General features: G+C 41.5%; 2 protein-coding genes across 2 annotated transcripts; one reads left to right on the top strand and one right to left on the bottom strand.

Moving 5' to 3' along the window:
• The first annotated feature begins 1,848 nt into the window (after nucleotides 1-1,848).
• On the top strand, nucleotides 1,849-5,969 carry LOC105006694 (extracellular calcium-sensing receptor-like). Its single transcript, XM_020044623.2, is given in 7 exon segments — nucleotides 1,849-2,084; nucleotides 2,486-2,780; nucleotides 3,064-3,353; nucleotides 3,550-3,851; nucleotides 3,952-4,172; nucleotides 4,496-4,841; nucleotides 5,053-5,969. Coding segments are annotated over 7 exon segments (2,601 nt in total). The 5' UTR covers nucleotides 1,849-1,854.
• A 1,715-nt stretch (nucleotides 5,970-7,684) lies between these two features.
• On the bottom strand, nucleotides 7,685-12,801 carry LOC105006702 (extracellular calcium-sensing receptor). The gene is made up of 9 exons (XM_010865359.3): nucleotides 12,686-12,801; nucleotides 12,233-12,548; nucleotides 11,823-11,909; nucleotides 11,464-11,730; nucleotides 10,311-10,850; nucleotides 9,704-9,931; nucleotides 9,482-9,605; nucleotides 8,230-8,705; nucleotides 7,685-8,131 (listed from the first exon to the last, which is right to left on the bottom strand). The coding sequence occupies exons 1-9, from the start codon at nucleotides 12,793-12,795 to the stop codon at nucleotides 7,685-7,687; spliced, it is 2,595 nt and encodes an 864-aa protein (XP_010863661.3). The 5' UTR covers nucleotides 12,796-12,801.
• Nucleotides 12,802-13,349: the final 548 nt, after the last annotated feature.

Below are 13,349 nucleotides of genomic sequence, written 5' to 3' on the forward strand. Positions count from 1 at the left end.
TAAAGATGAAAGGGGTGGTGATTTGACTCAGATTTTTAGTACAGTGGGGTTTAAAAAAAAACTATTATTTCATAGATTTTTAATTCCAAAATGCCAATATAAAATTTGTGTTGTCTTTTATAATGAGTATGAGTAATAACTTACAGAAATATACATTTTAACATATTTAAATTAATCTTACATTCAAATTTTCTTTTAAATCTTTGCATGTCCCAAGGGCAATTCACTGGACTTTTAGGAAAAGGATATACAATAATACATCCATCCATGTCAAATGTTGCTATATTCCCAAAAATCTAATGATTAACTGGAAGTGACATGTCCTATGAAAAACATGGTGAGAATAGAGTTAAGATCTCTTTCTTTTTCATGAACATTTCTTTATATTTTTTACTCATGGGTTAATGCCGTCAAGCATAACATTTTAACATAAAATTGTATTTACAGTAATGAATGTGTGAAATTAAACAAAATCATAAAAAATATATTCACTGTTTTCATGAAGTAAATTAAATCTTTAATAGCATGGATCCCATGTGGTTTCACTGTCTTCACCACATCTTGTGTAATTGCTGACTTTAGCCAAAAACATCAACTAGGTTACTGTCAACTATGTTACCAACTCAAAGGAAACCTAGTTGATGTATAGGTAACCTAGTTGACATGGTATATCCTATACACTACCAGTCAAAAGATCCCCAAAAACTAAATGTTTTACGTTTTTATTGAGTAAGTCCATTGAATAACCTGAAATGGTACAAAGGTAAGCGATAAACTGACTGAGGTTTTTTGCCAGTGAGTGGTTATGTGAAAAATATTTACCAGAGGTGGAAAAAGTACAGAGTACGAGTACTCAACTGGGTTTGGCTGTGTTCACCACTTTAGGGAAGTATCTAATTACAATCTAAATAACCAGGTAAAAGGAGTTAAAAACTAACCAGTGATCAATTACATAAAAAGGAATTGTGTATATGTCCAATTAATGTCACTCGTTAGTTTAAGGTATTTTGCTCTAACTTAAGAACTTCCCAAAACTGGGGAACACATCAAATATTTATACTTTGTACTGTTTCCACCTCTGATATTTACATAGTATGTTATAGGGTGTAAGAAATACATGAGGCCAAAGGGTAACAAAACATCTTGGTGTCTGCTGTGTGGGAGAGAGACCCAAGCAGCACTGATGGCCCAGCTTTTATAGCCAGCCAACCAGGTTTCCAACAGGTGTTGCCCATCTTCCTGACTGTCTTCCCAGCTCCACCCATATCCTCCTTTGAAAAATCAAAGGACAACCACAAGCAGAGTGGGAGTGCTGTCACATTGTTAATCCATTAATTGTTGCACTTATGATTCAAAATAATTGCACATAAAAATAAACAGAAACAAATTGATTTTGCCTAACCATACTGAGAAACCACTGAAAAAAACTATAGTGTTGACAGACTATGTAGCTACAGTTAAACTGTTCAGTTTGAACCCAAGCATCAATTAGCATTCATTTTACAGTATATTAAATTAATGGCTTTAAACAAGAACATTCTGGGTAATATTAGAGCTACGTGCCATGAGGACAAGGCTTTAGGTAAATTAAGAGAGGCAACAAACACTGTTGACTACATTACATCCTAAAAACCCAGGACCTGACTGGGTGATTAATGGAGCCTCCAGCCCCTCCCTCATTTACGTGGCAAAACCCAATATGTATAGCCAATAGATTCCCCTAGAGGATGCCAGTATGGTGGGTATATAACACTGAGCAAAGAGGCAACCTGGCCTGTGTACTTGCAGTACACTGTAGCTTCAACATACAGCAGGGGAATGAGGCTCTCTCCAGCTCTAAGTCGGGCTTCTGGTATGGGTCTGTGCTTATTACAACTGGCTGTGGTGGCTGGAGGGCATACCATGATCGGTACAGACTCTGTGTCAGATTCTGTCCAATGCAGGCTTCAAGGCACCCCTCGTCCCCCTGCATTCTCCAAGGATGGGGACTTTGTCATCGGGGGTGTTTTCTCCATTCACTACAACATGCACACAGTGGAGCACAAATTCACCAGCATACCTGAGCCCCTGAAATGCACAGAAAGGTTTGTGAGTGCAAGATGGGGCCATTGACAGGGACTGCAACTGCAGCTAAATGTATTTAAACACTGTTAAAGGGTGTTTGTTTTTAAGAGAGTAGGTGAAACCTACAGTAGTAAAATGCAATTAAAAAGAACTGTTAAAAATCAAGATATGTAGATGTTAGAGCTGTAAATGGATGTATATGGATTTCATGAGCAATATGGAGAGACATTAGGCTATTTGATTTCAGAAACAACTGTCAATAAGCTATTTAGCCTAAAACTGTTGTTGCTTGATCTTTGGGGTTTCAGGCTGGGTGCTTTGTAAAAGCCCTTTGTGACAACTACTGATGTAAAAAGGTATTAAAAATACATTTGATTGATTGATTTTTTTGACAGTTCACTCACTTCTGGTTTTGTTTTAGTCTGGATTCCCGTGAGTTGCGCTTCTCTCGCGCCATGATCTTTGCAATTGAAGAAATTAACAACAGTTCACAGCTACTGCCGGGTGTCAAGATCGGTTATGAAATCCATGATGCTTGCTGCTCGGTCCCCGTCGCTGTGAAAGTGGCCTTTCAGCTGGCTAACGGTGTAGATCCTGTTTTTGAAACTGGAGAAGAATGCTCACGGTCGGCCACTGTGACAGCCATAGTGGGCGAGTCAGGCTCCACACCATCCATCAGCATGTTACGCATAATCAGCCCTTTCGGCATTCCACAGGTAAAATCCTTTCAAAATAACTTTTAAGGTACTGTGTACATATTGCATTCTCCTCTGGACAAGTCTGGACAATATAGAAATGTGAACATAGATTGCACTACTTGGCATGAAAGTTTATATTTGTATTTTTTCTCTCATGTATTTCTTAGAATAATCTCATACGAAAGATGAACTACAGTAAAGTACCTACAATATCTCTGGGAGACTACAACAATATAAATACATTAATTGCTTTAAAGTTCAATTTTGTTATTTCCTTTTTTTTTCTTTTTTTTTTACCTAGGTAAGCCACTTTGCCACATGTGCGTGTCTGAGTGATAAAAAACAGTTTCCGACCTTCTTCAGAACCATACCCAGCGACCAGTACCAGGCTGCCGCTCTTGTCCACCTCATCAGGCATTTCGGTTGGATCTGGATTGGGGCGGTCCGGTCCGACTCGGATTACGGCAATAGCGGGATGGCTGCATTCTTAAGGGCAGCACACGAGGAGGGCATATGTGTGGAGTACTCCGAGGCCTTATCCCGCACCGATCCACGAAGCAAAGTGAAACGGGTGGCTGATGTGATCCACAGGTGATCCAGGATCTGCAACAAACCGTATATCTAAATGTGCTATTGTTATTCAGTTATCCCTTTCCCCAAAGCTGGTCTGTTGTCATATTTATGAAAAAAGTGTTGATTTTTTTTGTGTTACTGAGACATTCCAATGAAAGACAAACATGGTTTACAAATTGTTTGTAAAACATAATGTCATGAAAATATTCTAAAGCTCCACATCCCGGGTGGTGGTTGCATTCGCGGCCTCGGGAGACATGAAGATCCTGCTGGAAGAGCTGCAACGCCTGCCCACTTCACCCCGTCAGTGGATTGGAAGTGAGGCCTGGGTCACTGATCCGGAGATAAAGCGCTTTGGTCTGTGTGCTGGGGCCATTGGCTTTGGCATCCAGCGGTCTATCATCCCAGGTCTAAGGGACTTTCTCCTGGATCTCTCCCCCCAGAAGCTTTCCAGTTCCCCAGTGCTTACAGAGTTTTGGGAGGGCGCCTTTGGGTGTAGACTGGATCAAGGTATCTGTATCTGTCAATACATCTATGTACCTCTCTGTCAGTCAATTAAAATATCTAACTATGCATGTATCTGTTGATTTATACATAAATGTCTGTCTCTGTGTAGAGACTGCTCAGCGTGAGGGGGCCCTGGAGAAAGTGTGTGACGGCAGTGAGGACATACAGCAGCTTCGGGTCCCCTACACAGACACATCCCAGCTGCGTATCACTAACATGGTGTATAAAGCTGTTTATGCCATCGCACACGCCATCCACAGCCTAGTATGTGAGGAGATATTTAACTCTACTGTTCACTGTGACAGAAACCTCAGTGTGAAGCCAAAACAGGTGATTGACAAAATAATAGAATGATTTCTTGATTATTCTGTAAACCACTTGATCCGCATTTAAGGCTTAGGACTCATTTTGGCAACCTGCCCAAAAGTGGCCTTTTTCTTCTTTTGATTCAGTACTCTCTTACTGTTGAAAAATGTGTCACTGTTGAAATATTTATGGAGTTTGATTTATATACAGAATGTAAGTGTGGGATCCAAACATTTCCAAACCACCGACCTGGAAAATCTCACTAAATTCTCACCAGTTTCAAAAGTAACTAGTCAATACATATGATTAAAAAGGCTGTTTGCTTCTCTCCGCCTCTTCATCTCCAGGTTCTTGAAAAGTTGAGGAATGTTAACTTCTCCCGTAATGGGTACCATGTGTCTTTTGATGACAATGGGGACCCGGTGGCCAACTATGAGCTGATCAACTGGCAGGTAGCGGAGAGTGGGCAAATAGAGTTTGTGGCTGTGGGGTACTATGATGCCTCCCTGCCCATTGGCATGAAGTTTCGCATGGAAAAAGAAATCACCTGGTTCGATAACAGTACACAGCTGCCTGTTTCAGTGTGCAGTGAGAGCTGCCACCCAGGCACTCGTAAGGCCGTGCAGAAAGGGAAGCCTGTCTGCTGCTATAACTGTGTACCCTGTCCTGAAGGGGAGATCAGCAATACCACAGGTGAGCCAACAGTAACAGCTGACTAAACATTTGCAATCATTTATTTGAATTCTAAGATCTAGTTTTGTGGTGCTAGCACTATAAAGACATACTATCCTATTAAAAGTCCATTGAATCTATGAAGTTGCCATTGTGGCACAACATTGGTATGTGTAAATAAATTAATATAACATTTTCTTTACGTTGTATGGCTGTTGTTTCTTCTGGTCAGATTCATCAAACTGTCTGAAATGTCCGGAGGAATACTGGCCAAACAGTCAAAGAGACCGTTGTGTCCTCAAGCCTGTAGAGTTTCTGTCCTTCCACGAGGTCCTTGGAATCATTCTGACCACCTGCTCATTAGGAGGGGCCTTTCTGGCCATCGCCGTTGCAATCGTCTTCTACTGTCACCGGGCTTCGGCGATTGTCAGGGCCAACAACTCTGAGCTAAGCTTCCTGCTCCTCTTCTCCTTGACTCTGTGTTTTCTATGTTCTCTTACTTTCATTGGCCGGCCCTCTGAGTGGTCCTGTATGCTGCGTCACACAATGTTTGGCATCACCTTCGTCCTCTGTATCTCTTGTGTTCTGGGAAAAACGATTTTGGTGTTAATGGCCTTTAGGGCTACACTTCCAGGAAATAATGTCATGAAATGGTTTGGGCCAGCTCAGCAGAGACTGACTGTGGTCTCTTTCACGTTTGTCCAGGCTTTAATATGTACCCTTTGGTTGATCTTGTCCCCGCCCTTCCCCATCCAAAACCTTACTACCTACAAAGAAAGAATAATTTTAGAGTGTGACTTGGGATCTGTGGGGGCATTCTGGGGAGTTTTGGGATACATAGGAGTCCTGGCTGTCTTGTGTTTTGTGTTGGCTTTTCTGGCTCGGAAGTTGCCCGATAACTTTAATGACGCCAAGTTTATCACCTTCAGCATGCTGATCTTCTGTGCAGTCTGGATCACCTTTATCCCAGCTTATGTCAGCTCTCCTGGGAAGTTCACTGTAGCTGTTGAGATATTTGCTATTTTGGCCTCCAGTTTTAGTTTGTTCTCTTTATTATTTATTCCAAAATGCTTTATTATTTTGTTCAGGCCAAAGCAAAACACTAAGAAAAATCTTATGGTGAAGACATCCAATGTTATACGCTTTTAAAGATACAGTGCATTGTTTTGTGTGTTTATTTGAAACAATTATTATTTTCCTGAGCTATTTTCCTTTGCCTCTTTAAAATGCTCAATCAAAATGTATGCATTTTGGAGAAAAATATTAAGATATTTCTATACACAGCCCAGATTGGCTGACAGGAAGGTCTATAGGCTGTCCCTTTACCCAGGTGAACAGTCATTGTTCAATTATAATCACATTACCTTGTGCCCTCATAATATGGGCCAAAGGTTCTACACCACCTGAACCGTCTGTAATTCAAGCTATAGATGTGGAAAATAGGTTAATGGAACTCCACAAAACAATGAAAATATAATGGGGGGGAAGTTGGTTAATCTCCCCATTGATTCCTAGTAAAATAAGCCTACATTTAGGCTATTTATTGTATGCTTGTTTGTTACAAATAACACAATGATGCTTGTATGGATGTCAACCCTAATATATGTTCATGGTTTTGACAAACTAATTTCCTTAGGTGAGCATTTTGACTGTGTGCCTATGACAGCATCCAAATATGTTCCCCTAATTCAATTGTTCCAATGGCCTCTTGACTGCATCTTTTATTTTTTCAAAAAAGTCTAACACTTAACACAAAGTTCATTTATTTTCCAAATTTCAGAAGGATATTTTCAATTCTTAATGTGAACGTAATGTGAACATAATGTGAGCGTAATGTGAACACAGAAAAATAATGTTTTTAATGGCATGTCTCCTTCAAGAAACATATTAGAGAGGAAAAACACACTTCTACCTTTATCCATGAGTTAGGTAGATAGGTTGCATTTCTCTCTAAGACAATGATGGTTACTATTTATATGAAATTATTATTATTATTTTTTATCAGCTAATAGTAGTTAATTCCAATCATTTCAGGTAAATTATGTGGCTAGCAGCAAATAATTTCACCACTTCTGTGTGCTCTGTAAAAACCTTTATTCATATGTGAGTTAATATAACATCAGAAATGCATTTTTTCAATTGCAATTGATTTTCATGATATGTTGTTTGAAAACAGAACAATATAATAAAAACTTTTTGTTATCTGTGTCTTTTCATTGATAGCTTAACCTATTAATACAAGGTTGTAATTTACATTTACATATTCTATATTAATTAATTGATACAAATCATATACAACTAGCCCATAACTAGTCATTACAATCATTGCAAGTATTAAAGTATCCAGTGAGGGGCAGACATTGCATAAAAATTCAATAACATGTCTGGAGAGTACATCTCTAAATGCTATACAGAGTTTCAATAGAATTTCAATTAACTGTCAACTAGGATGAACCCTAACCTTAAACAACATCATATTCCTAACATTTACTCTAAACCTACTTAAACTTGGCAAGCATTTATTTCGTTTTCTGATAGTTTGTTGATATTATGAATATCAAGTACAGATGATCATCTTGACTATCCGAATATAGTGTAACCCACTATGTTTTTTTATGTAAATTGTACTAAAAGCCAAGGGTTTGATTCAATGTTCTCTGTTTTGGACATCAACCAAATTTAGGAACATGAGCAAAACTTTACATTTACCAATGAGTAGATTCCATGCAATTGCCTCTTTTCAACTATGCTCAAGGCAATATTTTCAAGTGTGCGGTTGGATCAATCAATAATGACCATTACATGAGAATCGCACTATAATTTAGATTTTCAGCTATTCGGATAAGCCTAAATCTGAAAAATAATCATTTATGGATTATCTTATGTCTCCCCACTAGACATTGCTTATTGTTTCTATCTGGCCTTAGCAAGATGATGTAACATTTAGGGGCAAAGATGCAGACCAGCAGGCCAAAACTAGAGGCTAAGATAGCAAAGATCTCCACAGCTACAGTGAACTTCCCAGGAGAGCTGACATAAGCTGGGATGAAGGAGATCCAGACTGCACAGAAGATCAGCATGCTAAAAGTGATAAGCTTGGCCTCATTGAAAGTGTCTGGGAGTTTGCGTCCCAGGAACGCTAAGAGCAGACAGAGGGAGGCCAGCAGGCCGATGTAGCCCAGCACTAGGTAGAACCCTGGGGGCCAGCGCTCCTTACACTCGAGCAAAACCATGCCAGTCAGACCCTGAATGGATGAGTTCCTGAAGGGGAAGGGAGGAGCCATGGAGAGCCAGCCTGCACAAAGACAAACCTGGAGGAAGGAGCTTAACAATAAGCCACATGTTCTTCATCTTGAGAGGTTAAAAAAGGTAGCAGAACTGCATCATTTCATGGGACCCACAAGCCTACCTGAGGGGCGGTTGTACAGAGGATCAGCAGCCTTTGCTGGGGAGGTCCAAACAGTTTTGTCAAGTTACTGGAGCCTGGTGAAATGTCCTTGAAGGCCACGAGAACCACGATGGTCTTGACCAGGAGACAGGATAGGCAGAGAACAAAGCTAACCCCAAACGCTGCCTGCCGGAACCCGCATGCCCATTCAGAGGGACGTCCAATGAACAGCAGAGAACATAGGAAGCAAAGCTTGAGGGACAGGAGAAGCAGGAAGCTCAGCTCTGAGTTGTTGGCCTTGACAATGGGTGTGGCCCGGAAGCGGTGGAAGATAGCTGTGATGCCAGTTGTGGTGACGACACCCACCAGGGAGAGCAAGACCAGGACGACGCCCATGGTGTCATAGAAAGACAGAAAGTCTTCTATTCCAGCGACACACTTTACCCTGTCTGAGTCAGACCAGTAGTACTCAGGACAATTAACGCATACTGTGGAATCTGCATCGGAGGACACATGCACACACAAACTGGTGTAAATGTAAGCAAAAAGGACCAGGTGGGGTGTGGTAAATGGCCAATATATAACCAATCAAAGGGCTGATTTTAGGGACAATGCAACACATAATGCCTGGACACTTCCCTTTGTTGTGGTATACTGGCCATTAACCATTTTTGTTTCTGTATAAATTTGTTACCAATACCATAAACCAGTATACATTTTAGTTTCAGTAAAGATTTGTTTGCAATACCATAAACCAGTCTACATTTTAGATTCAATATAAATTAGTTTTCCAATGCAATTAAAAACGTGCATCCACAGTTTCCTACTGTACCAGTTGGCGTTCTGTTTTCAAAAATATATACCGTAATTTCCCATTTATAAACCATGGCCTTTACACAGATTTTGAAAACATTTTTAACCACAGTGGTCAATAAATGAGTGCGGCTAATACACAAGTTTACATTTTTAAAACAGTTTCCACCTTTCTCACTGATGATTGCTTGATGATGTGGAGGTCTCAGAAACTCATGTAGCAAATATGATGCAATTAGCATAACAGGATTTTAATTAATTAAATTTGGTAGAGCACTATGACAGATATGTAATATTAATGAACAACGTATGTACGAGTCATTATTCTCCAGGCAATGTGGTTTATATATAATACTCAGGTTTGTAAACACACAAAACTATAAAATAAATGGGTTTATACATGGGTACATTTAATAAAAGTATTTTGAAATGATGGGGTTTTGTATTACTGCATGTGTACCGGTCTGGTTGCTGATCTCCCCATCAGGACAAGGCAGGCAATCATAGCAGCAAGGTGGTTCTCCTGGCCGATGGGCCTGTCTGCTGCCAGGGGGGCAGGGAGGACTACACAGAGACAATGGCACCTAGGGACGGAAACACAGTCACAACATTTATCCACAGAGAAGAACCCATTACCCCAGTCATCCCAAAACTAAAACACACCAATCAAACAACCATCTACCTCTGATTGCCTTCCTGTCCACACGATGGTGCTGTCTTCCATTTGCAGCCTCCGGACGATGGGTTTGGAGCCGTCAAAGCTTCCCACCGTCCGTAACCAAATTTTTCCCATGTTGTCCTTTTGCCAATTAATGATCTCATAGAGCGGAACAGGATCCCCGTTGGCATCAAACTGCACCTTCTCCCCAAAATGATTGGTGAAATTCACCATCTTCAGGTAACGTAAGAGCTGAGAGGAGTACAATGTTAAAACATAACATGGAATAATTAGTAAATATTACTGTAAATAAATGAACAAATAACTGTACAAAGACAGTTATTCTTAGCAAAGTGATTCTTAGCAAAGTTAGGACCTGACTTTTAATTTATTTACACTCCAAAAAATATCTAAACTCTAATTCTGAAACTAACCCCAATCCTAACCAAATCCCAAAATAGAATCTTTAATCATACATCCAACCCTCATTCTTAACTCTAACACCAAATCTAATTCTAACCCAAAAACTTAACCCCAAGCCTAAAATGTTTTATTTTGTGAGGGCTAACACAAAAGTCCTCCCAACTTTGATAAGAATTTGATTACACAAATAGAAACACAGACATTATACCTGTCTGGGTGTATAAGTAGAGCTGGTATTACATTTCCCTTGAGTTTGGCTTTGCCCAGAGGAGTCACACTGTAGTAACTGGTGTAGAGCGTTGGCTATGGCGTATACCGCCTTATAAACATTATATGAGATCCTGACCCGTGACGCATTAGTGTAACTGCTCATGATGTTCCCCAGATCTTCTAAACCAGAACAGACAGGAGTTAGTCTAATACCATTAGAACCACCACTATCTGTGTAGTTTAGTACTCGGTCTTTAACATCTGGTCCTAAGTGGCTTTCATTTCCACGGCCCATAGAGAAATCCAACTTGCAGCCAAACACTTCCTCCCAGAACATATTGATGAACTCAGACCCTGGTGTGTGCGATGGCCGGATCTTTAGCATGAATTCCCTCAGACCAGAGATAATGGCCCCACGAAGAGCGAAGCCAAGTGTTCCCTCCAGCAGAGGCTGGAATTGGGGGGTGGTGAGCAGGCTTGCAGAGATCCAGGCCTCACTGGCAACCCACTGGATCCCTGTCACGTTTCTTCCTGCTAGCTGAGGATAAGGAATTCAACAGTTGAAATACTTTCCTTATTCACTCTCTGACAGTTTGTCAATCCTTCTGCAGTCTTTTAATTAAATGTTTAAATATATACCTATACACAGTTATCAACCTGACCATGTGGACCTTAGAAAACCAATTTTAAGTTTTTTAGTACAATAATCTGATTGGCTCCTAGAATCTAGCTCCTAAAATCTAAAACCTTATCCACCTAAACTGCCATTGGTCTTTTATAATCCAATCTGTCTCTCTGTTTTTGTTGATTTATGGGAACAAAATTGCATGGCGAAAGGAGACACATGAGGCTCCTTCATTTTCTTTATTTTTAAATCAAACAGCGGGTAAGACAACTTATTTCAATGTGCATTTCACACAAAATATTTCTAGCCAACTGTTTTGCCTTTACATTGGAGATTAGCACATTTTAAATTTTATCCATTTTCCATTACCAAATGAGCCAGCATTTTTAGGTGAACAGAGCTACTACCTGTGATACCATGCAGTCTGTGTAAAGTACAACTCCAACCAAACAGGCTCAAATTACTTTTGCTTTAAAGCATTTAACCTATTTATATACTAAAGAAGCATTTTCACATGCAAAATCACCTCACAGAAAAACTCCAGCAGCTGACCCTCTGTGGAGAAGGCTACCACCACGCGAGCCCTGGCGCTCAGCAGGGTGTCGGCCATGGCACGCAGTACAGCCTGGGAGGGAGAATCAGGGATTGTGAGGTGGAATGCCACACAGCCTCCCTGCTCCTGCAGCTGCTGGGTAAAGGCATGGATGTTATAATGACTGTAGTCGTCCGGGGTGCCCACAACGCCAACCCAGCGCCAACCGAAGTGGCTCACCAACTGGACCAAACCGCGCACCTGGAATAATGACATTCCATTAAACAAGGAGTGATAGAGAAAACTGAGATTGTAGTGGCAGAACAGAGACGACGCCAAAGCTTTCTTCACACCTGGAAATAATCACTAGGCACAGTCCTCAGGAACGAAGGGTAGGAGAGCTTATTGGACAGACAGGTACACGTTGCAAAATAGCTCACCTGGAACAAAGAAAGAAATCTATGTCAACAATGTCAGACTTGGAGATACAGGTATTTAAATAAAAACTCACTAGAGACAATATATTCTTCTTCTTGTCCAACAGCTTTTGGCCCCATTTAGATGCGTGTAATGATGAGGAAAAACAAACTTTACTTGCCAATGTCTGGTCGTTTACCTACAATACTAGCTAACATACAGCAGTGCTTTCCATTTGGTAATGACCTAACCCCCATGCTCTAGTCATGACCTTTTTACACATATTTACACACTTACATTTACCACACAACAATAGCAACACATTCTACAGCTGACACGTTCTCACCAGCGGGATGGCGAAAGGGCCCAGAGTTTGAGCCACAGCTTCCGTTGGGGTGGAGGAGGCCAGACCGATGACAGCAGGCACGGGCGCCCCAGCCAGACACCCAGGTGTCCTACCATCCGTCGCTCGCTCTGTATTCACTCCGCTCCCCTTCCTAGTGACCAGGGATAGCACCCCTCTCAGGCTGGTGTGGACCAGGTCACAGCTGTCCAGGATCCTGTAGCCCAGCCTTACACCTGGAAGCAACGCTGAGTGACGGTTAATCTCCTCCACCGCAAACACCATGGTCATCATCCAGCGGAAGGCTCTGAGGTCGAAACTACAAAGGGACAGGAGTTGGAGGAAAGCAGCAAGTGTACACTGACATTCCTTCAATTTACGCTTTACAGATGATATTTCCGATTGGAATCATTTGGAGGGGAAAGTCCCCTCCTGAACATTGCTCTGCTCACTCACCCATGGCACTGTGTGTTCGAAGGCTGGGTTTTGTAGGTGTTCTGTGGATCTGTGGCCAGGTAATGCAGAGGGAATAGACCACCTATCACCACGTCACCCTCTGACTGCATCACAGACAGCTGGCTGTCATCCAGACTCACGCACCCAGCGTCCAGACCTAACCCAGCCCCAGTGACACCGGCCAGAGAGTATAGGTACATCACCAGGATACTGAGCAGAACCCACAGATGTGTGCTGCTAACAGACTGATTCAATGTTAGGACCTGGAAGTGACATGTCCTGTAAGGTGTCTGGGATGGTGCCTGTGGCAGTGTCCGCTGTTGCTCCATGAAGACAGAAGATGAAGTGAACACTTAGACGGTGGCGTCCAAACAACTTACCCAAAGGTTGGCATAGCCATGGATTACTGACCTGTCTCTGGTGTGCACCAAGTGTGGGTGAAAGGGAGAGAATATGATATAATAGTGCTACGGAAGAGGGCTCCCTTCGATGTGTGTCAGATCTATGCACAACCAGCCTTATTAAGGTCATCCTACCTGCTTCACTGTACAAAACAGATGATTGGCAGCAGGACAGGCCAATCGCTGGAACCCACCCAGAAACAGAATGCCAAGCCTGAGCATATTTAGCTCCAATCAAATCCTTGATATTTTAATGACATAAT

Source organism: Esox lucius, chromosome 1 (genome assembly GCF_011004845.1).
Source record: "Esox lucius isolate fEsoLuc1 chromosome 1, fEsoLuc1.pri, whole genome shotgun sequence".
NCBI lineage: Eukaryota > Metazoa > Chordata > Actinopteri > Esociformes > Esocidae > Esox > Esox lucius.